General features: G+C 44.4%; 9 protein-coding genes across 9 annotated transcripts; 6 read left to right on the top strand and 3 right to left on the bottom strand.

Annotated features, from left to right (window-relative positions):
* Positions 1–348: 348 nt before the first annotated feature.
* Positions 349–1,405, top strand: V865_008511 (uncharacterized protein; the record flags this gene model as incomplete). The annotated part of the gene is made up of 4 exons (XM_066232246.1): positions 349–394; positions 477–728; positions 790–855; positions 975–1,405. The coding sequence occupies 4 exons, from the start codon at positions 349–351 to the stop codon at positions 1,403–1,405; spliced, it is 795 nt and encodes a 264-aa protein (XP_066088343.1).
* Positions 1,406–1,516: 111 nt separating this feature from the next.
* V865_008510 (uncharacterized protein) lies at positions 1,517–4,882 on the bottom strand (the record flags this gene model as incomplete). The annotated part of the gene is made up of 9 exons (XM_066232245.1): positions 1,517–1,945; positions 2,009–2,087; positions 2,156–2,509; positions 2,592–2,721; positions 2,787–2,868; positions 2,937–3,042; positions 3,141–4,634; positions 4,684–4,706; positions 4,772–4,882. The coding sequence occupies 9 exons, from the start codon at positions 4,880–4,882 to the stop codon at positions 1,517–1,519; spliced, it is 2,808 nt and encodes a 935-aa protein (XP_066088342.1).
* A 491-nt stretch (positions 4,883–5,373) lies between these two features.
* V865_008509 (uncharacterized protein) lies at positions 5,374–7,378 on the top strand (the record flags this gene model as incomplete). The annotated part of the gene is made up of 9 exons (XM_066232244.1): positions 5,374–5,422; positions 5,478–5,510; positions 5,592–5,900; positions 5,969–6,138; positions 6,220–6,644; positions 6,717–7,007; positions 7,100–7,119; positions 7,213–7,279; positions 7,348–7,378. The coding sequence occupies 9 exons, from the start codon at positions 5,374–5,376 to the stop codon at positions 7,376–7,378; spliced, it is 1,395 nt and encodes a 464-aa protein (XP_066088341.1).
* Positions 7,379–7,720: 342 nt separating this feature from the next.
* V865_008508 (uncharacterized protein) lies at positions 7,721–12,165 on the bottom strand (the record flags this gene model as incomplete). The annotated part of the gene is made up of 12 exons (XM_066232243.1): positions 7,721–7,800; positions 7,865–7,923; positions 7,994–8,113; positions 8,195–8,447; positions 8,534–8,960; positions 9,029–9,715; positions 9,779–9,889; positions 9,952–11,127; positions 11,196–11,243; positions 11,299–11,808; positions 11,871–12,036; positions 12,104–12,165. The coding sequence occupies 12 exons, from the start codon at positions 12,163–12,165 to the stop codon at positions 7,721–7,723; spliced, it is 3,699 nt and encodes a 1,232-aa protein (XP_066088340.1).
* Positions 12,166–12,581: 416 nt separating this feature from the next.
* Positions 12,582–14,648, top strand: V865_008507 (uncharacterized protein; the record flags this gene model as incomplete). The annotated part of the gene is made up of 4 exons (XM_066232242.1): positions 12,582–13,081; positions 13,163–13,874; positions 13,967–14,305; positions 14,427–14,648. The coding sequence occupies 4 exons, from the start codon at positions 12,582–12,584 to the stop codon at positions 14,646–14,648; spliced, it is 1,773 nt and encodes a 590-aa protein (XP_066088339.1).
* Positions 14,649–16,277: 1,629 nt separating this feature from the next.
* On the top strand, positions 16,278–16,644 carry V865_008506 (uncharacterized protein; the record flags this gene model as incomplete). The annotated part of the gene is made up of 2 exons (XM_066232241.1): positions 16,278–16,421; positions 16,489–16,644. The coding sequence occupies 2 exons, from the start codon at positions 16,278–16,280 to the stop codon at positions 16,642–16,644; spliced, it is 300 nt and encodes a 99-aa protein (XP_066088338.1).
* A 613-nt stretch (positions 16,645–17,257) lies between these two features.
* Positions 17,258–19,161, bottom strand: V865_008505 (uncharacterized protein; the record flags this gene model as incomplete). The annotated part of the gene is made up of 4 exons (XM_066232240.1): positions 17,258–17,522; positions 17,591–18,127; positions 18,209–18,806; positions 18,879–19,161. 4 exons carry the CDS (start codon positions 19,159–19,161, stop codon positions 17,258–17,260), a joined length of 1,683 nt encoding a protein of 560 aa, XP_066088337.1.
* A 490-nt stretch (positions 19,162–19,651) lies between these two features.
* On the top strand, positions 19,652–21,436 carry V865_008504 (uncharacterized protein; the record flags this gene model as incomplete). The annotated part of the gene is made up of 2 exons (XM_066232239.1): positions 19,652–20,704; positions 20,789–21,436. The coding sequence occupies 2 exons, from the start codon at positions 19,652–19,654 to the stop codon at positions 21,434–21,436; spliced, it is 1,701 nt and encodes a 566-aa protein (XP_066088336.1).
* A 596-nt stretch (positions 21,437–22,032) lies between these two features.
* V865_008503 (mRNA 3'-end-processing protein YTH1) lies at positions 22,033–23,450 on the top strand (the record flags this gene model as incomplete). Its single annotated transcript, XM_066232238.1, has 4 exons — positions 22,033–22,174; positions 22,272–22,719; positions 22,821–23,205; positions 23,361–23,450. 4 exons carry the CDS (start codon positions 22,033–22,035, stop codon positions 23,448–23,450), a joined length of 1,065 nt encoding a protein of 354 aa, XP_066088335.1.
* Between the last annotated feature and the right edge of the window lie 181 nt (positions 23,451–23,631).

Below are 23,631 nucleotides of genomic sequence, written 5' to 3'. Positions count from 1 at the left end.
GTCTCCTACTTGGATGTGATGGTACTAATGGCTGGGAGGAGGAAGAAGGAGCCCTTCGATACTTTCCATTCATTCATCTAAGATATCTTCACAGTCAACATATATAATTTGGTTCCGTCAAAAGAGTCAATCCGACGGAAGTGGAGGTGAATCTTTGTTTGGTGCCTTGATCCGATGATGAGAACAACTGCTACGGTGACGTAGAACACTCTACAAATGGCGAAAGACAGTTTTGAACGCTTCTTACATACATACCTCACACTACTTCAAATATCACTGTGACTGACGTCCTCTGACATCTCGACCCAGAAATAACACACAGCTAGTATTCAGTACCCACAAATCAACATGCCATTGAGAGAAGCTGATATTTCCGCAACTCCGATCGACGATGGTACGTTTGTCCTTCACTTGCCACCATCCTTGCCCTGTTCTGAGTGAGAACCAGTTCAAGCTGATAATAGTATGATAAGTAGGATCTCTTACACCTATGGAGGGCTCTTCCCGACTCCCCAATCCCAATCCCAATCCCAATGATCGATCCAACCAACCTCGTTCGCCTCAACCGAAATTAGTGTTGTTCGATCCCCGATCAGGCCATCAGGAGACTATCGAGCTGGGATCAAATTCAGCTAGCAGTATAATGACGTTGGAAGATTACAAAAGGTTGAATAGGAGGACAACAGAGAGAGGTATGATCACTGGTTTAGTAGGTGGTGGTGTATTAAGTGAGCTATCCAAACGCTATCTACAGGGAGATGTAGCTGACATATTGATGGTGCGTATTAGCATATCTCGTTAAGAGGTTCATGCCTAAGACACCTTCTAGAAACGCACTTTCCTTAACTTTCTTATGTGAGTAAGCTATCATCAATCCCGCCTTCTCACTGTTGTACCCATTTAACTTGCAACGTTGTGATCTTTTCGTCTCCTACTATATATCATCAGACCCCGCTGACATCCTAATCAAACAGTCTCCTCAGCCTTCATATCATATTCCACATCCCGAGGACTCCTCATCTCCGAGATCCTCAAAGTACGCGCCCAAGCACGAGCCAACGCACTGGCCAACGGGGAAATACAGGATAACGCTCCTCCCTCCGATCCGATGTTCTCTGGATTCGATACTTTTGGGGGCAACTCACCTACAGATTTGAGATCTCCAGAGTCAGAAGCGCGGGATCAGAGTACGGGTAGATACGTCCCTCCAGGATATAATAGAGATGGAGCAGAATCAGGACCTATGAGGGGCAATGTGAGAGATGAATTGGCAAAACTTGGTAGATTACCGACACAGCCACAACGAACGAGATTTCCTAAGGGAAGGGGATTAGAGGGTGAAGTTGAGGAAGAGAATGAGATGAGAGATCCGTATGCTACGCCGGGTCAGCCAAGGTTGGGATAGTTGGATAGATTCGTCAGATTATAGCATAGGGATTGAACAATATCCGTAAAATCAAGGAGGAAATTGTAGCAAAAAATAATGCATTTATATAGTATACGTTCATTTGCAATACTATGCACCAAGTTCATCTATGACTGATTCCTCCCTTTCCCCAATATCTGTGTTTGTCTCATCGTCACCTCCACTATCATCATCACTTCCCAAATCGATGCCCTTCCTTATATTCCCATACTTCCCTTTCACCCCTTCCCTCCGAATCGTCCTCAGTGGACTTGGACTAAGTAAATTCGCCTTATATGGACTGAGGTTCGAGGTGGAATGTACACTTGTACTGCTGGGAGATAATGAACTTTGTTTTCCCTGCCAAGCTGCCGACGAAGTCCTACTCCACATGGTAGGCGTTGTAGATCGATAGGATACTACTCGACTTGCGGTTGATCGTTGTGGTAGATTTGGTGAAGATAGAGTTAATAACAAATTCTTCAGGTTGGGTAACGTATGCCGGACATCGAGCGATCGGATTGAAGATTCCTGCATAAGCTATTATACCATTTATCAGCAAGTTGTTTAGATCAGTACGAATTGATGTGGTCAAAAACTAACCATTTGTATGTTCATATTGAGTAAGAAAACGGCATATTCATATCGAAACCTTTCAACACCTTTAGCATATAATGGGAATCTGTATAACAAGCCCAAACAAAATTAGCTATGTCCCTCGAGGCGCAATCAAAGACTTGATTGACTCACGATCTAGGACCCTGCATCACCCCAGTTCCATCCCTCACACTACTCCTCGACCCCGCACAAGTGATAGCATAAGGCAGTCCGCCCGTCGCCCCACCTAGATTACCCAGTATTTGAACTATCATAGCTACATATCCTAGAGCAGCAGCGGTAGTTTTCTCATCGACTTTATGCTGCGCCATTGTGAGTGGAGGAGCGGGATCCTTAGATCCTATGGGGATTGGAAGAGGTACATTGAGGATGGTGTAAAGTAATTGAGAGGGATCGAGCGGTTGGATGGGGAATAGCACGTCGAGTGTTTGGATGTGATGGGCTCGGAGGGAATGGATTTGGGGTAAGAGGGATAGTCGTTCGGTCCTATATAAGTTATAATCAGCATGGACAGACCCAAGTTGATTGTTAATGAGATGTATTAAGGGCAATGAGGAATGGTACTCACTCAATCTTCCCTATCTCATCTTCAAGGTCCCTTCCCCTACCTCTCCGCAGCCCGTCCGCCTCTTCTGCGCCCTCTAGATGATCTCGTCGTATATCGATATCCTGTTGTTTGAGCGTGGTACGAGCTTGAGCTGCATGAAATCTGCCGTCAGCACACGAGTCATCGGGAGTGGAACCTAGGCTAGACTAGACTTACTCTCTCTTGTCAATTTCTCCACTTCGCTGATTTTCGATCGAAACCATTCCACCCTCGACTGTCTTTCTGATACTTCCCGGCCCTACCGTCATAACATGGAGTGCATCAGCTATATATTGGTTCCAGCAATGAATCCTTAGCTGAACTTACAAGACACCTGCCATCGGCATCTTTCCGAAGCAATTGATCGACTTTCCAGCGTACTTCCTCGATACTTCGCTCCGTATCGGCAATAACAGCCTGAAGGTTAATCAACCTACATCACGCAGCAATATCAGCCTCCATTTTGTACTTATCTTGGATCATGAATCATGAATCATGAATAATGCTGACTGGGATAGAAAGTCAACTTACTGATGCAATCCCCCAACACCAATCCCTTTCTTCATCCGGGTTTCTCTCAAACTCCTCTCAATCACTCCCATCCTTTTCTTACCCGATGCAACTCCATTTTTCTCTTCTTCCTCCAATTCCTGCTGGGTGGGTACATGATAAACCTCTTTGGCATCTTGAGACAAGGCAAATTCTATCCCATTAATGACCTGTTTCGTGGGACCTCTCCTCAATTCTTTCAAATTTACCACACCCAATTCGACCTTTCTCCATCTACCTTTGTCAAACGGTGTCTCGGAGTCGGACAGATCGATCCATAGTTCTAAGACGAAGGTTTCGGATGAAAGTTGTAGAGGGGTTAACCAATTTCCAAAATCGTTGAGATGATCTAAACCCATAAATCGCGGGTGAGTCGAAGGTGGATGTATAGGTGAGATGTAAAATGGGATTTCGACATGTTTCTCTTTTTCTTTTTCTTTCTGTTTTTTAATCAATTTATCATTCTTGTTCTTCCCATTCACTTTGCCCGATGGAGAAGTAGGGTTATCCTTCAAGTCGTCATGATCGTTTTCCTTGCCAAAATCGGATTTTGTAGGTGAAAAATCCACCTGATTCTGAGAATGGGCAAATTGATGACTTATCCCCAAGCTCGCTTTTGATTTACCCCCTCCTCTAAGCATACCAGGTGGTGATCTCATCACCGAATGGATAGAACTACTATCACTCAATCTCGACGGTGTTCTTCCTAAAGAATGATAACCCAATGAAGAACTTGTTCTTAGCTCACCGTTCTCATTCGACCCATTCGGTTTTGAAGGCGAAGTAAGTGATATAGTCCGTTGACGGGGTATTTCAATTGACGATGAAGAAGAGCTCGATATACGTTGTCGAATGGACGGTTCTGTTGGAGTGGTAGGTACAGAATGAGAATCGGACGAATTGGTCCTTGATACTTTTCTTATACTTAGGCCAGTCGATCTCAGATCCCGCTCATCACTCTTCGTTCTTCTCCTCACATCCTCTTCCACCTTATTCAGTCCATCTGAACCTTGTTGATCTTTCGCAGGTAGTTTGAGAGCGATGAAGCATCTAAGGGGTTTACGTTGTTCCCAATCCTGATCCTGTATTTGACCTTCATCCCGACCTAAGCTTAGACCCTCGTCATGATGGTGAGAATGAGCATGTTCGATAGCCTCTCCAGCCAGCGTTGGTGCTCTGGGTCTAGTTACCCTAGTCCTAGGGAGGGTATGATGCAGCGATACAGTCGGAGAAGGAGGCTCAATAGGTCGAGCGGTAGAAGTAGAAGATGATCGTTCTCTTTTGTCCAATTCTAACGATCTCCTTGGGAAAGGGTATGAAGTCGTCGATGCATTGCTTGACCTCCTTTTAGAGCTTTCTGCGACACCTGAAGGGGATACAGGATATCCCTCATCGTCCCGCTCAGCATGAGACGAGGGTACGAGCTTGGATGCGTATGAGAGTGATTCCGGGAGGGTCAGTTGGTGAATCCGAATGCTAGAAGAAGCTTGTCAGTTCAAGCAGAGAAGGTCAGTTGAGTACATACCCTGTGATATGCCGTATCCTTGGCTATGACAGGCGATTTGATAGATCAGCGTTACAATATCATTGCAATATATACCACATCGACTTACAGTATCATATGGTCTCCATCTATCCTCCACGTTCAAAGTATTCTCGGTATGCCTTTGCCCAGCTCCATTCGCCTCATCGTTCTTGGATTGATCCCCATCGGCATCGCTCATTCTAGGTCAAGAAGCCTATCCACGTCAGATGACCCGCTTGTACTGAGCAGGTGGTATATGCTATGTGAATGCGATGCAATGAGAGATGGACATTGACCCGAAGTATTGCGAGTGGTGTATATTTTCGTGGTATGTGTTCGGTCCGGGTTGGCATAAGCGTGTTCTGCGTCATCACCATCCAGGCAAGGTAGGTAAGATCAGATCAACATTCCTTTTCCTCGATTCATCCTCCTTCTTTCATCAACCGTCCTCCATTCACCGTATAGATCATATTTAGAACATTGACTCAGAGTATCATAGACTTCCATCGATATCATTTTTCTTGTCATACTTGGTATTGTCACCATAGATTCTTGCACACCTCACCGCCAAGGTCCCGATCAGCCCGACGGTCAAAGCTGAATAAGCCTATCTGCCTACGATAGAACTGATCTTTCATATTCTCTTCTTCCTGCACTGCTCAATCCTCCGCAACACAACAACGATCCCAGATGGAATCACAACGTCCAGCGAGGATACCTCCTCCTGGTCTACCTATATGTAAGCCATCGCATAGTCCTCTTAGAATCTGTAGCTGACTCGTCGTGTACTGTAGTATCCGGACCGCCACCTATCATCGAATCTTCCAGTGAGTTTGGCTTGGCCTTCTCTCAACACAGTATACATGGATCTGTTTGCTGACGGGGAATGGTACGGTATGGTATGACAGACTGTAGACAGTGTGCCAAAGAGTTCAACTTCCTCTTCCGCCGTAAACATGTCTGTGGTCATTGCGGATACGAATACTGTTCGAACTGTATCTCAGACGGTCAAGCTTTGATGCCTCGTAAAGCTGGTCAACCATCAACCTCGTCCTCTACTAATCCCAATTCCAACGGTCCAAGTAATTTCTTCAATGAGATTAAAGAGGGTTTGAAAGAGGGTTTGGGTTTAGACGAAAAGAATAGTAATAATGCTGCGAGTGGGAGTGGGTATGAGGTTGAGAGTGTTTGTTTGCCTTGTTTAAGCATGTTACAAGGTAAGTCCAGATGAATTTCCACACATGATAGGTTGTTGCTCAACATTAGCTGAATAATATGTGATCAGTGACCGCTGCCAACTTGACTCAACTTCGATCATTACCTATCAAAAGACTAAAAGAATACCTAGCAGCGTATAACATACCATGTATCGGACCAAAGGAAAAAGAAGATTTCGTTCAAGCTGTAATAAGAGCTAGGAATCCAAACACAGGTTGTCTATCACATGAGGCCGAAGTGAGTTTCGTTTCGCTTCCCTCTCAAAAGATCGTCCTTGGTTCGTGATCATTGTGTTGATACTGATCATATGGTTTGCAGAGTTACTATAGAAGACGATCTGTACCTAAATCAGGTCAGATACCTTCATCAACACCTACACCTACGCCCCGTCCGAGACCTCCTCCTCCTACTCAAGCTAGACCACCTCCTCAACAGCAATACTCCCGTCAACCACCACCAAATCAGAACTACTACCGACCACCACCTCCCCAGAACCACTATAGACCACCACCACCTTCACAACCTGCTCAGCCGACTCCTCGACCTGCTCAACAAGCTAGACCACCCACTACACCTAAATCACAAGCTTCACCAAAACCTCCTCCTCCTCCTCCTCCTGTACCTACCATCTTATCGCTGGTCAGTCTACCCAAATCGTATCTTTCTTCGTTGAGTATAGGTACGCTCAAAGCGATCCTGTATGAGAATCACGTCAGGGTGGATTTCAAGCAGGTTCTAGAGAAGTGAGTGAAATGATATGCTTCAATTCTGTTGTTCCACACATTGATAATGACATTGTTATATTTATATTTCAGAGACCAATTGATAGATCGAGTCAACGAGTTGATCATTGATGAACGGAAGAGATTGGAAAGACAGAGAATAGAAGAGGAGAGATTATCAGCGGGACTGACAGCCCCTGCGCCGACAGTCAATGGTGACACTCCTTCAGAAGAAGCAGAAGCAAATGGAGAAGCGAACGGGGATGGGTTAGAAGATAAGAATAAGAATAAGAAAGTACCGACTGGACCTATGCCAGAGATAGATCGAGGTTTATGTGTAGTCTGTCAGGATGAGGAAGCGACGTTAGCGGTTGTAGATTGTGGGTGAGTAAACCGGCATCATTATGTGACCTCGACTGTATGTATATGAACGAGGCAGAGGCTGATGTGACTCATCATTTTTGTCGATTTGTTAGGCATTTATGCATGTGTGCTCGTAAGTACCCTTATCTCCTCAATCCCTCTATCCCTCTATCTCTCTATCTCGCAATCGACAAGCTGAGCTGATGATTCATGGTATGTGATATAGACTGCTCTGATTTGATCATGGCAACAAGTCAAGAATGTCCATTATGCAGAACTAGAATCGTAACTTCGTGAGTATAGTAACGCTTATGGACTCATGGCATGTTCGCTGATGAAATCATTTACCCCAATCCATCAGTCAACGTCTAATCAGAATTTATAGAACATAAGATCACTCGTTCCTGCACTTCTTTGACAAAGATGACCAACCCAATCCTTCAGCAAAGAGCCCATCGCTTGGGATCTGCAATAGATTCGATTCCTTGTTGTCTGGCAGAATGCTTGTATATCACTCAGTACAATATATCATAAATATGCCATGCATTAAATAGAAAGCAAAAATCCATCATCACATAGGGATATATCTCTCATATGAGACAAAGTAGAATATAAATCACAGTTCAGGCATCGATATATGCTAGATTCAACATGATACGGTGCAGCATCTTCAGATGATGTGAGTATGCAGAAATGACACAATGGAAGGAAGAGATCGTTCAGCGTTCTTTCAATTATGCTACTCCCTGTTCGGTCTTCATCTTCTTGATTATCGCCCAATCAGACATCTCCACCTGATCTCGGAATGTTGTTTCTGCAATAACGATTCGACGAGTCAGCAAGAGCAGAGAAGAGGGACAATAGCTTCGGATACTTACTGAGCGTATCGATACTTTGTCTAGTGATCAACGACACAACTTCATCATTCTCATCGAAGCTATATACCCATAGATATCATAGTCAGCTCAACACTCATGTGCTTGCGAAGTTAAAGTCGATCAACTGACTGTCTGTTGAACATCCTAGCAGTCTGATAAGGTGCTCTCTCAATTTTCACAGCTACACCCGCACCGACTTGGGATTTCTTCACTATCGTAAATGGTTTATGGTTGATTTCAAGCGAGGTACTAAGTGAGGATAAGCATCGCATTAGCATAATCATACAGGATACGAAACCAACGCATGAAATTTTCGAGGTTTTCACTCACATTTTACCCAACGTTATAATCTCCCTCTTACCAGAAGCTTTATCCACCTTGACCACACCAACTGGCGTACCGACCCTCATGGATCCTTCGATGATATCACATCCGAGAATGATAGGATCACGATGAGCGAATGCCTTCAAGATCTTCATCCTTACTGGCCAGACAGCATTGGGTGCAGCTTCCTTTCTTCGCGATTCTTGTACTTCCGCCATGTACTTCTGGAACGCGTCGAATAGGTGATAGATGACCATTGCTAATGAGTTGAACATATGATTAGCCCATATCGCACAGAGGTACGATTCCGATGAAAACGATCGGTTATGGATGAATGACACTTACAAGAGAATATTTTCATACCGGCTTTCTTAGCCAACTCCTCCGCCTCTTTCTCAATCGTAACATCAAAAGCCATGATCACAGCGTATTCGGGCGCTCGATCCAACATTATACCAGCTTTCACTATCGTCGACTTGTATACCGGACCTATACCAAAGTTGAACACGGGAATCTTCATCTGCTGCAAGAATGTTAAGAGAGCTTCTAGGGAACCAAGTGTAGAAGCCTGAACCCAAACTCCTTTTCCTGTTTTGGTGACGAATTTAGCTAATGAAGATAGGTCGTCCATTGCCATATCCTTGTACGCTTCCACTTCGTCTTCATCGTGAGCCACGTATAACTTAGCTCCTGCAATGGCTTTTTCGAGACCTGGCGCAGAGATCTTAACTCCTAAAGCTGCTTTGACTTCTTTATTGTGAACGTAGGCGGACTAGAGTATCAGATCGTTAGTTTATGTTTGGTCCTCGTTCTCGCGCGCACATGGAAACGAAAACTAACCTTGATTCTCAATTCTCTTAACGGCTGAGGAGTCAACAGAGCTCTAACATTCGTCACTATCGGTCCATCTGAACCACATAACACTATCTTATCACCCTCTCTCATCACACCATTCGACAAAATCACATCGATGGTCGTACCAAGACCCTCAATAATCTTGACTTCTAAAATGGTACACTCCAATTCCGAGATATACATCAAGTTGGCATTCATCCTCTCTTGAGTCAGTTTGACCAACAACAGAAGCATGTCGGGTATACCTTCACCAGTGATAGCGGAAGTAGGTACCAAAGAGATGTTTCTACCCAAGTTCCTATTCTCATCGAACAATTCAGCGTTGAAACCTTGTTCAGCGAAAGCAAGTTTGGCAGCTTTGACTCGGTCTTCGAATTCTGATCTGACAAATGCCTTTTGAGAGTTCAAAGTTTCCCTGAAACCGGCGTTCTTCTTAGGCTCCCATCCGTACATCCTATCGATCTTGTTCAAAGCGACAATGAAAGGTGTTCGACCTTTCTTGAGCAAGTTGATCGATTCAATAGTCTGAGGTTCAAGACCTTGAGTGATGTCAACTACCAAGATAGCGATGTTACACAAGGATGAACCTCGAGTTCGCAAGTTGGAGAAAGACTCGTGTCCCGGTGTATCGATGATGAGTAAACCTGGGATCTTGACATCGGTGGTGTTGTCCTATTGATGATCGAGTCAGCTAGTCATATCAACGACTTTCTTCGATCAGCTGTTTCGACTTACTGGATTGACGACGGCTGTCTTCTCAACAATAGCAGATTTGGGGAAGAAGGTAGCACCGATCTGTTGAGTGATACCTCCCGCTTCTCCTTCGGCGACGGATGTTTGACGAATCTGAAATCGGACATCAGCATCAGGATCTCTTGCATACATCTTGGTAAGAACGCTCGACTCACTTGATCGAGCAACTTGGTCTTACCATGGTCAACATGACCCAAAATACAACAGATTGGAGATCTAAGGACTTCTTTGCTACCAGCAGCTTGTGCGGCTTGCTTCCTCTTCTCGATCTTCTCGAGAGCGGCCGCTTTTCTGGCAGCAGCTTCATCCTCGGAATCGGACTCTTCGTCGGAGTCTTCATCGGAATCAGTTTCTTCTTCCGACGACTCTTCCTCAGACGATTCTTCTTCTTCTGCTGGAGGAGCTTTTCCATTAATTTGGGCAGCAGGTTTGGCGGGGGCGGCAGCGGGGGCGGGTGTAGATGCAGGTGCAGCTTTAGCTGGGGCAGCGGCCGATGTCTTGGAAGCGGCAGCAGAAGCAGGAGCAGGAGTAGCTTCATCGTCTGACGATTTATCCCAATCATCCTCGGATTCTTCCACCTTCAGCTTGTCGACACCAGCAACAACCTTCTCCACCTCATCTTCCGACTTATCCCAATCGTCTTCGCTTTCTTCCTTGGCTGGAGCGGGTTCGGGTTTCTTCTCGACAGGTACCGGGGCCGGGGCAGGAGAAGCGGGCTCGGGAGGTAGGGTAGCAGTTTCCTTGGCGGTTGATTTCTGCTGTTTCTTCCTGTTACCATATACGACCTTCTTCTTCGCTTCAGGTGCGGCACCATCTTGTAGACCAGCTACGACCATACCACTGGCCAACATAGCCTGTTTCCTAGCTTCGGCAGCTGCCTTTTCTCTTTTCTGAGCAGGTGTAAGAGCCCTTCCTTCAGCTTTGGCTCGAGCCTGTTTCTCCTTCTCTTTGGCTTTCTTAGCTGCTTTAGCCTCATTGATCTTAGCTTCCTCCTCTGCTAACCTCTTTTCTTCCTCTTCGATCTGCCTCAATCTCTCTTCTTCAGCCTTTCGAGCTTCCTCTTCCATCCGCTTCCTCTCTTCCATGGCAGCCTGCATAGCTGCGATGTGAGCAGGTACTTTCTTCCCCTTAGCAGCTGCAGGAGCAGGTTCAGCAGCTTTGGCAGCGGGCTTCTTCTTCTTCTTCTTTTTCTTGTCAGCTCCTCCTGCTTCCTCGTCCCCTTCATCCTCTTCAGCTTCAGCGGTGGGTTCGGGAGCGGATGGGGACGGTTCTTCGGCAGCAGGAGTGGGGACAGATGCTTTCTTAGCCGCAGCTTGAGCCTTCTTCTTGGCCTATATACATCACATGGCATATCAGCTTTGCTATTTCCACATCATGTTGGATGGGCTGTAGAACATACCTTCTCCTTTTCCTTCTTTAGCTTCTCCTTCTGCGCTTTCGTCAAAATCTGCATTTTTCGTCAGCCGACATCCCATGAAATATGGGATGATATTCCAGCTCACCTTGGGTCCGTCATCTCCACCATCCTCGTCATCTTCGGCAGCAGGCTCAGGGGCAGCAACGGGAGCAGGCGTAGGCTCAGCTTCTTTAGCGGCAGCCTCAGCAGCTCTTCTCTCAGCAGCAGCTTTTTCTAGTATCGCATCTAAATCTTCTTCTTCCTCATCTACAGCTTTCTTTCCTTTCTTTCCCTTCTTACCCTTCTTGGGTTTGACATCCTCTTCTGGCCATTCATCATCTATATTCACCGCAGTTGGTGGTTCAGCAGCGGCAGCGGAAGGTTCCTCCATCTCTTCATCTTCATCCACTACCGCCTTCTTCTTCGATTTCTTGTCCTTCTTTCCCTTTTTAGGTTTGACATCTTCCTCTGGCCACTCATCGTCCATGTTAGGTTTCGTATCTACCTCAGCCGCTGCTTTCTGCTCTTCGTCTTGATCTTCGTCTTCGTCAAAATCGTACTTCTTCTTGTTCTTCTTCTTATCCTTCTTCTTGGCGGCATTGGCTGCTATCATAGCCTATATTCATGTTATCAGCTACGTCTCAGATTTGGCTTAGTAAAAGTTATAAGTGGACTTACCATCAGATCGCCACCTTCATCATCATCATCCATCGCATCACCCTCATCCAGCAGATCAAACACTCCACCTGTCTTTTTCCCTTTACCTGATTTAGCAGGTTTGGGTATATCCTCATCATCTCCCTCTGGCGAGTTCAGATCGACCAAAGCAGCCTCTTTCTTCTCCCTGCGAAAGGGTAAGGTGGCAAACTCATCAGCACCCTCCTCGATCAACGGAGATGAATTGGACATACCAAAACTCCTCGTCGTCCTGGTTTTTCTTTCCACCTTTTTTAGCTCCTTTCTTTGGCGGCATTGTGGTGAACACTTATGCCTTCGTCGTTATATGTGTTCGTAAGTGACTATCAATAGCCCTTCTGATGTTATGTGAGGGCTACTTATGGTTGATTGTCCAGTAATGTCAGACGATAGGAATAGCAACGAATGAAAAAGTCCAGTGAAGGTCAATCCCCAGTAGGGTGAGTGGCGGACTTTATCCAACCCCTTCCTTTTACTGGGGGAATCCATTTACGTAATATTGTGCTCGATCACATTTAGCCGATCTTACCGAGTGATAGTACAGTGACGGTCGACGACGCGAACGAAAGATGAAAGATGAGTTGCCAATTTATGGAAGAAGCAGTCTCCTTTGTCCAGCTTAACCCAAATAAAGACTCATGAACCTCCGCTGTCTCATATAGCAGCTTCACTCTCTCTCTCACTGTAACCACGATGGCGTCTTATCCGCCAGTCTCGAGTCCGCTCCCAGCAGAGGAGTACGAGCTCCCCTCCATCACCGACGTCGAAGCAGGACCCTCGAGACCTCGCCAGTCCATTGCAGCTCCCAAAGCACGTACATTGACTCTACATCCCTCTAGTTCTACGGCAAACTTGTTATTCTCAGCACCTGCTGCTGGACTGCCCACACCGAAGAAGAGACACACCAGGACACATTCATATCCTGATTCTCCTGAAGATGCATTAACACCACGTCGTTTACATCGAGATGCGTTTTTGAACGAGGAAGAAAGAGCAAATGATGCCGAAGAAGTCAACTTACCTGACTTTGGACATATGTTGGGGTTCAATGATGAAGGTGAAGATCATTTCGCGATAGCTCAGGGAATGAAGACGAGGTGGAAGAGGAAACTATACTTGTTGTTGGAAGAACCGAATAGTGGAAGAGAAGCTTTCTTTATTCATATTGCCGTCACTGGGACTATAATATTCAGGTGAGTCATAATCACACAGCTATGGACCCCACGACTCTTTCAAATGATCCTTAGCTGAATGACCAATACCATCTGTATCAGTGCAATCCTCACCACTCTATCTACAATGCCAGCGTTCCACACCGACCCACCATCCACCCGAGCTCTCTTCGGACTGGATACATTCATCGTCATCCTCTTCACTATCGAATACCTTGCCAGATCCCTAGCTCATTCAGATAGTTGGTCAATGTACTACAACTGGGTAACATCGTTCTTCGCTTTACTCGACGTAATAGCAATTCTCCCTTATTACATCGAAGTAGCTCAAAATGAAGATACCACCATCCTCTTTCGATTCTCTATCTTGCGAACATTCAGATTACTTCGTGTATTTAGAGCATTCAAATATCAGAATCAAATGTTACTCACCATCGAGGTGATGTACGTAGCGGTCCGTCGATCGAAAGATGCTCTATTGGCATTATCGTTCTTCATCCTTTTGGTTTTGATCCTTTCGTCGACGTTGTTGTATTTCGCCGAAAGGGGTACATGGGATAATCAACTTGGAGCATTTATCGATTCGGATGGTGATCCAAGTCAATTTGATTCTATACCTAAAACAGCTTGGTTCTCCTTAGTCACCATGTCGACAGTAGGATACGGCGAAATTACCCCGAAATCATTTTTAGGCAAATTGATCACAGTGCCGCTATTGATGTTTGGTCTGCTGTTGATCGCTTTACCGAGTTTCGTATTGGGAAGGAATTTTGCTATTGTCTTTGATGCTATGACTAAGCAGGTGCCTAAACCTGTAAGTACTGTTTTTCCAGAAATTCTCATTATACCTTCCTTTTCTCCCTTGATGGACTTGGCATGTACTGACAAACTGTTTTGTATACACAGCCATCCAACATGACATCACCACGAGAATCACTTGAAGCCCCTCCTCCAGCTACTTCCCTACCTACTGAGAACTCCTCTGCACCCCTCTTACATACCTTCTCCAACACGCCTACGCCCACACCGCAGGTCCCCTCGACAGCACCCCTAGCAAGGACCAGGGCGATATCCCCTCTACCCCCTTCTAGCAATATGGTACCTTCATCATCGGCATCTTCAGTCAGAGGTCTGGGTAATCTACCTAGGATGTGGGATGGTGGACCCGATGGTACGCCTGTATCATCCATGTCGGAGAAAATGAGAGGTGATTTGACCAATGTCAAGTTGGCCAAGAACCAGATTGTGAGTACGGCTATGCTAAGAGGAAATAGCTCTTCATGCTATACATTTTACTCAAGACGTCTCTGAGATATATGTCGTACCTCGTAATGTGTAGTAGCTAACTGGTTATTTTCCACTGTAGGTACTGCTCGAACAGATTGATGGCTTGCGTAAGACCATCGATCGTCAAGGTGATCTTTTGACTCGCTTAGCCGCTGCGTTAGATGTGAAAGAAGTACGAGAGAGGGAACGTAGCCATAGAAATTCGACGAGGAATAGTATGAATATAGAAGATGGAAGACACAACGTAGATGAGAAGGAACAATTCGCTCTGGGAGAGAGCGATGAAGAGGGTGAGAAGTAGTTTTGTTTCCTTGTAATCTTGTATCGTTCTGATCCTCATCTGCATAAAGTATTATAAAGACAATCAATGCATGATCAAACTCACACAACTAAAGATGGAAAGAAGCAACTCATTTGGATGAGGTAGACAGACTACATCATATCAACATTTCCATGCCCACCAATTCACGTCTTTATCTTTATCTCCCCTATCCTCCCAATCTTGAAATTCTTGCAAATCCTTGAATACATCTTGACCCATATTCGGATAATCAACTTGTACACAAGTCTTCATAGGATCCACTGATCTTACATGACCATTATCATCATCATCATCATCCCACTCAAAATTCAAAGATTTATATTTATCCTTTGCATTCTCGTGGTTGGGTATTTTTGCATTTACGTTACTCTGTAAGATGTATTTCACGATATCAAATTGACCTTTCAACGCATTTGAAAGAGTCTTCAATTTTCACGTTATCTGTCTTATAGGGTATCTCGTATCACCAAGTAATGTAGAACCTTCGTGAAATAAGGTTGAAACAGGCTGAAAGAATTGTCCAACGGATACCGTTCCTTGCTCATGATCCAATTTGTCGTTGACTGGAAGATTCATATCTTCATTTAATCTGGACTTCGATGAAGAAATTTGACTTGATATTGATAACGTATCTTCCTTTCGATTGATCATTATACCAAAATACCTTGCTTTTCAAAATTTCAGATTCAACTACATCGGCATAAGGTGATCGTACACATCGATGAGAATGGTCATAAAGATAATGTCGATTCATTTCATCATAGTCCTGCATCTGGTCTTCTAAGAATCTCATCTTGACGATTTAGTGTATCCGTAAGAACATTTGTGGATCGCTCGATCAGATTCAAAGTCCCGCATAATTGATGGACTAGGTGATCGTAAGATATCACTTCGACACTCTTCATTCTAGCCCTGTTGAACGAAGCGATATCGCAGTAGTCAGACACTGCATCGAGAGTATCTGCTGTTCGATCCAACATTTTTTGGACCTTAATTACTATGTCAGGTATAGAGATAAAAGACGTTCTTTCGATATCAACAAGTCAATATGGTAAGAAGAACAGCTGGAGAGACTTACGTTTGAAAGCGGTACTTTCTTGGGACGAGAGCTTGCTCGTCGAAGAAGAAGTTTGTCGACTCATGCTGCGTTAACTGTTCGACTGTGATTGAGATAAAGTATCACAAGAACTTTAGTTTTCGATGAGTATACATTATAGATATCATTATATATACTCTTTTGGAAGACAAGAGAACGAGAAGGTCAGAAGGGATCTACTTGTTTGAGAATGTGAGAAAGGTGACGGGCAAGGGGATCCATCACGATCGGTCTACTGAGCTTGAACATCTACTGGAAGACCAGCAAATGCAGAATCAACAACTGCATTCCACCCTAGCAGAGACACGAGCCTTGTTGGACAAGAGCAAGAAAGACCGAGCTGATATGAATAGAGGCATGTTGGACCTGGATCAATTCCGACCACTTCCTGATCGATCAAGTTCCTCTTCTACCTATTCGATCCGTATTGACCCGTTCCATATATGGGGAGTTAAAGAATCTCCATCCATTCAACCTTCTGATATTACGCCTCCCAGCTCCCTCAGAAGGGAATGAAGCCTACTCAAGATCTGCAAGGAAGTGAAGGCATCTCTGGGTCGTCAGGAACAGCGACTCTTGGAAGTGATATCCTTAATGATGAGAGAAATCATGGGGATGAAAAGGAACAACAAGTAGAACATAGATCAACAAACTGTGTGAGTTTTGCACTTAGCACGGCCATCTTCATGGTGATAATACTAAGAAGTATCTTGATTTATATAGGGCCTTTTCGGAACTCCTAAGAGCACAGACCTCAACATGATCTCTGAAAACTCTTCTGGATTTCACCTTCCTGATAGTAGATTCGCAGAGCTAGAGAGTCCAAATATGAAACTGAGAAAATACGCTGAAGAATCTCAAATCCGAGTCGCCGCTTGACAGAGGAGATGCACCAGTCAGAGGTGAATCACCAGCAACAAGTTATGAGTATCAGAGAAGTTTATAAGGGGGAGCTACATCGAGGAGAAGAAGAGAAGAATAAGCTCCAAAGAGAGGTATGGGATATGAAATTGGGATTAAGCAGTGAGGTCAAGGACTAAGGTGAGCTGTTGTCTTTCTTGATATGACTTGATAAAGGCTGAGCGTGGCTGAAGTATCAATTACATAAGCTGTGGAATCGCTGATCTTGTGACAAGCAGACGCGTCAACCATCATGGGATTCACCTCCCCCTCCCCCCCTAAGAAAACCTTCGAATCATTTATTTATTGTTATTGTCACACGTGGTCATACCTGAACAACATCCGCCGTCGAGTTTCTCGCTATGATGTGCTGTTGTGTTGTATGGTGTAACTAAGGGTGTGTTGATACTGTAGAAGTTGATGAAACATCATTCGTGAAATATGTACGAGTGAAACTTATTCACCTCCCCATGCATCATCATGTCTATTCAATTATCTATCTATCTATCTATCTATTTGTCTGTCTGTCTATAGATCTATGAACGAATTGACTTATCCTATTCCGACTGCCCGTTTGTTCATATATCGTACCCTAATGACCCACTTCTACATCCTCCGATAACTTCTTTACATTCCTGTACCCAACTAAAAACACTATCAACCCCAGACCCAACCATCCCATCTCAAAATACCATGACGCTTGAACATTTTTGAAATTGCCTAAAGAACCGGGATGGACGGTGAGTAAACCCGCTTGAATACCTAATGCAAGGGCTGAACCAGCCTGGAAGGATACTTGTAACAAGCCACCGGCTATTCCTGCTATGGAAGGTGGAACAGCAGTGATAACACCGACACTGTGTTTGTGAGAAGCATACTATTAGCTTTGACATTGATACAGTATTTATATATGTAGTTGACTTACTTTGTAGCTGAATAAACCAATATAGCCCCACCTGATCCAAAGATCGAAGATGGAAATATAAACTTCCAATAATTCTTTCCAACTTGATCACCCGATTGAGTGAATAGTCCATACCCACCTATTGCCAGGATCATCCCTGCGCTTATGGCATATCGTGGATGATGGGTAAACCAAGACCATCTGGATAATAACGAACTGACGACTACGGATGTAAGAGGTTGAGGTATGAGTCTAGCTCCTACTATTATCCCTTTTTCTTCCCTGAACGTCAGATAGATATTAGCCAATGGAAAGCTGTTGATAGGCCACCAAGAGAACAAGATCAATCCTAAGAATAGGAATACAGATACGTTGGTAATCTTGAATATTCTAGGTGGAAGTAAAGGATATCCTTCAGGAAGTTTCGATTCGTACCATAGGAAAGTGGGGAAGAGGAATAGGGAAATGATGAATGGTGCGATGAAATAGGCTGTGCCGAATCCGTGATCGCCTCCCATTGTTAAAGATAGGATTAATAGGAGGACAGCAGCGAGGATACTGCGAGTGAGGTGATATCAGCTAAAATGACGGATGCATTGTCGAGAATCACCAAAGACGACGGACGAAAGATTCACTCACAGGAATGAACCACCTAAATCCAATCTTTTGAATTTCTCTCTGCTGCTTTCCTTGGTAGGTTGTTCTTCATTGTATCCTATTTCCTTAGGTAGCCACCATATCGACCCGATCGCTGGTATGGATATCAATATCGCCAATATCCTAGTGAACCACCTCCAAGAAGCCATCTGCCCACTTTTATAAGGTATCAGATCTACCACCCCAGCTACAATGACACCAGTCCCACCTCCTACAGGTGCAGCGGCAGAATAGATTGTAAGGGCTTTACCAAGTTTCTCTTTGGGAAATATACCAGAGATCAACTTGAATGCCGATGGGATGAGGGACGCTCCTGCTATACCCGATAAAGCTCTGAAGACGAAATACGAGTATAGCTCGGGCAGGAATGATATGATCAAGTTTATCAAGGCCAAAACGAGGAAACCGTAGGTGAATACTCTTGATGGAGGGTAAAGGTCGGAAGTACGACCGAATAAGAGGATGGTAGCGCCGAATGTGATTAGATAGGAAGTGATAATCCATGATTGCTGGAAGGTAGGGATGTTGAACTCGGAGGATATCTGAGGGACGAATAAGAAGAAGCCAAAGTATGCCCATTCTACATACATAACATAACAAACATTTTCAGTAAGTCCATTCATGGACTAACCAAGAGATAAGAACGACTTACGATCGACAACGAGGGAAAAGCTAAAAAGGGCTAATAATGCCCACCTCCTTTTGTCGGACATCTGCACTGCCACTTGATCTTTCTCTGCATTTGCGTTGTCAGCTGGAGGTCGTGATTGGGCAGCGATGTCCGGACGTGGCGTAGTGCTCTTCTCTTGATTACTTGCGGAGGTCGTTTGAGCATCTTTCGGAGTGGAGGTTGATGGGTCAGTGCCAAGACATAATGTCAAAGCTGAATCGCCAGTAGGTAAGACCTCCTGCCTTTTATCTCCAACGTCAGTCATTATATACGTAAAAACAACAAGAGGAATGTGAATCAGTGTTGTGTTTCACTTTACAAGGATCAGTCGGAAGAGGAATCAACCCATCTCAAGGGAATTCAGTTAGCTATTTATATGTTTTCTCAGAGGGCCATCGCGATCAGTGACAGTTTCATCAGTTCAGTCGATCGGATAATTCTCGCATTTACTCCACTATGATTTCTCCTACTTGGCCCTACTCCACCTTTTGAAGGGGGGTCTCACAGTAGAGGAATGAGTGTGTTGTGGATCGATTTGGACATTTTGGGTGCTGAATAAGCTTGTATGCTTACTTAAGCATACAGAGTGGAAAGAGCGATGGAGGTGGAGGCGGAGGTCAACGATGGTGTCCATGTGCTTACCTCGTGGTTTGGTTTTGGGATCTCTCTAGCTATCCCGGTGTGCAAGTCATATCAGCTGCAAGTAGTATGAATGTTGATAGTCTGGTCCATATTGATAGCGTGGTTCAGTAACGATGTTGGGATACTATTCCCTCTCGCGACGTCGCTCCTCGCAAAATAACAGCAACAACAATCCACCAAGTCCAAGTCCGCCTGTGAATTCATCTTCAATCCACGAGAGCGATTACCTTCGTTCACCCACTTCACCCACTTCCCTCACCATACCAAGTTCACCCCCGGCAGATAGACAGCTGGCAAGTGATTCTCTAGGATCACCGTTCAGTATAACCAATCCTATATACCCATTTCAACCCCATCAATCAAGTAGATCAAAGCATAGCTTACCGGCGTTGAGCGAAGGCGATCACGAACATGGCGATAACGATATGAACTTGATGAACAGTGGTGGATCGAGGGTACCACTCTTAGCTAGAGATTTCGGGATGTCAGGATCATCAAAGCGAGTCACCGGTACAGACCATGCGGAAGATGAAGGTGTAACTACGACGAGCGATTCATTCAGCTTATTACCTGGTGATGATACTTCTTTACCCAAATCATCTGTTGATCTACCTTCTCAAAGAGGAAGAGAAAGAGATGTCATTCATGACCCACATCTTATACCTCCCGTTTCCATACATGATAAATACGTTTCCAACCATATCCAACCGCTTACATCACCATCGACACTGGAAGCTCGACCCTCAATGACCCGATCTACATCTGCACCTGGACATCCCCATCACTCCCATTCACAATCAGCTACTTCCCCTCCAACCGACTCAAATGGTCTCTTACCCTCTGCCATCCCCAGCGGAGATAGTAATACCACCGTTACAGGGGTGCAGCAGGGTAATCAGCCGATATATGAGATATTTAATGCGAATTTATTGAAAGATGGTTTGGACATGAGTAAGAACCTCAGAGGGTATTTAGAAGTTGTCCTGAAAGGTCAGGAACAGTTGAGTAAGATGCATTTGCAGTTGGAGGGATTGGGAATGGGCGAAAATGGTATTTGGCAAGTTGATAAGGATGATAATGTCGATGGGGATGGGAAGAAGGATGAGAAGAAAGTGAAGAGCAAGATCGAAGAGAGACAAAAGGGTGTGGAGGACATCATGCATAGAGTGAGTGATTGCCATGTATGAATCCACCATCAAGATGTACTATCAAGTTTAATTCGCTGATAATAAACGTTCATTACCTTGTAGCTATCAGAGATATCAGATACACTTCGGAATTATCATCAACTAGGTACACCGAAACTTACATTCCCTCGACAACATCCTCAACCCCCTGCTACCCAGAAATCACCACGTACACCTTCGACCAACAATCTAGGTAGAGCCACAACTGTTGCCGGATCCAATCCTTCACATAATATCAGTCTCAATCAAGCCAAGCAGCCATCTCCTCCAACAGGTAATCAGCGCAACAAACCCAGAGCACCAAGCTTGGTTCGATCAAATACTGCTACCGGAGAACTATCACCTCGATCATTGATGAAAGACAAGGCTAGACCTAGATCACCTTTGATAAATACATTTACGACAATGGATTCTTCAAGTGAAGATAATTCCACATTTGAGAAAAGCCACAAGAAGAATTCGGATTTGCCACCTGAGAAGTTAGATAATTCATCTTCAAATGACAGACCATTTCCAATCTCACCACCTTATAAAGGTGGGATGAAAGTACCTTATTTAGATATGAACAAACTTGAAGGTGAACAGACAAACGAACATGATGGTACGACTCATTGGTTTGGTGATTCGCCTGATAGTAAGAATGGTGGTGTGAAGAGGGAAAGGAAAATTACGGATAGTCCTATAGAAATGACTTTCAGATCTAGGTTCTAGGGTCTACCAATAACACTCAACATTGTATATCTACCACTGTGTCATGGCTTTTGTATAATTGTATTTGTCGGTATCATCGATTCATAGTATACTGTTGTATGGAAGACGTTTATGATCTTTAATCTACCGTATAATGGCAACTATTTACGAGTAGGGTAAAGTGGCTCTGAGAGTGGGTACAGTGACTCAATCGGTTACTCTCATCATCGCTAAATACATTTCATAAAGCTGTCTTTTCCGGTCGATTCTGAGAGTGCCAGTGCATACGATTGATCATGTAGATACCCTTTTGCGAATTGGTCTGTATGCATGCTTAGGTACCCCGAAAGCGGTCATAATGGGGTTCGTCAGCACCGTATAACCCATTTCGTACGGTGATGAAATTGATTCCGGCTTTAGTCAGCAATTCAACCCCGACATCTGGACATCCTCAAACCTTCGAACAGAGAACATATACAACATTACTTTCAATCATATTATCTGCCTCCTTTTGTCATCTGACGGATCATCACATTCAACACAGTATCCTTACCATCGTACAGACTCAGTAGGAGGAGTGGCTCGATATACTTTAAGAATCGCTAGAAATTGTCACCATGGCCGCAGCAGCCAGTTCGTCAACACCTCTTGACCCTCATTTGGGCAGAGCAGCAGATTTCGTTCGACCAGATTTCCATCAGGTCAACTTGGATATAGAGGGATTTCTAAAGACTCAAAAAGGATATAAACTTGATGCTGGTGAGTAATGATCGTCTCAAAATGTCTGTTGTAAACAGCGTAGAAATCGGACAGGATTGTCAAGTACATACTAATTTCATGTATCAATCAAATATAGATACCCAGATATGTCCTTTATCCCTAACACCTCTCGGATGTCCCCTTCCACCTTCACAATGTCCCTATCGTCATACCAATCCCTCTCCAGCAAATTTCCAACCACCACCTCCTCTCCCTCCCCACCCTAGAGAACGGGAAAAGAAATTAACAGTGTGTAAACATTACCTCCGAAATCTATGTAAGATGGGAGATAATTGCGAATACACACATGATTGGAATCTACGTACGATGCCTGTCTGCGTGATGTTTGTGAAACAAGGGAAATGTGAATTGGGTGGTGAATGTTTGTATTTTCACCCTAGAGATAGAAGAGTTGAATGTCCAGATTATAACAGAGGTTTTTGTTTATTGGGACCGGAATGTCCAAGAAAACATATTAGGAAGAGGTTGTGTGGAGCTTATCAGAGTGGGTTTTGTCCTGATGGAGAGAAATGTAAACTATCACAGTGAGTAAAACTCCCATGAACCGGCGGCTGTCCCATACTTATACTAATATTCATCAATGTGATATTATCATTTACTGACTGCCAATAATTTTTCCTTTCAGTCCCCCAGCAGACCGACCTAAACCTGAAGAATATATAAACCCCATCCCTCCCGACCCTACTCAATTCACCGGTCCACCACCCCAATTACCAGCGGGATACGGTCGATGGAGGGAATACAAATACGATCCTAACGCTGTGGTTGTACCCGCGCCTGCATGGGTCGAAGGTGGTTCTCTCAGTGGATGGAGAGCAGGTGGTTTCTTGTCTGGTAATGCAAGGAGGAATGAAGATCGAGATGGACATGGTCACGGACATGGCGGACATGGTGGACATGGTGGTAGATCATTTGATAATAGGGATAATAGGGACGTGCCACAAAACGCTCCGGCAGGGTATGAGAAGAAAACTGGTTGGGTCAAGGATCTAAGTACGGTATTGTGTTTTGTGAGTTAACTTTTCATTGATTGATCACACTGAATATGCCATCGATCTCTTTGTTGTCTCCTCATTTTCACATTCCTCCACCATCCAGTCTAATGTTCCCTCCCCACTTTGTCTAGGTTAGTTTACTGACTTTGTGTTACCACTCACTCCCATAGAGATGCAACCAATATGGTCATTTCGCAAATACATGTCCGAACCAAGCTGTCCCAGGTGATAGAGGTGGATTGAAGAGGGAGAGGGATTAGTGGAATGTCATACAAAGCAAGTCTAGGAAATTGCTCAAGTTCGATTTATCATATCATATTCCAATAATGTTGTATCATCTAGTCAAATCATGTGTCCTAAAATTATGACATGCACAAGTCTAACGAGAATAAAGGTGTCCTCATCACCATGTACATTAGGAGAGACCGATTGCACTCTATA

This window comes from Kwoniella europaea, chromosome 3, assembly GCF_036810445.1.
Source record: "Kwoniella europaea PYCC6329 chromosome 3, complete sequence".
NCBI lineage: Eukaryota > Fungi > Basidiomycota > Tremellomycetes > Tremellales > Cryptococcaceae > Kwoniella > Kwoniella europaea.
The sequence above is the reverse complement of the archived record's forward strand: the minus strand, read 5'-3'. Positions and strand labels throughout refer to the sequence as shown.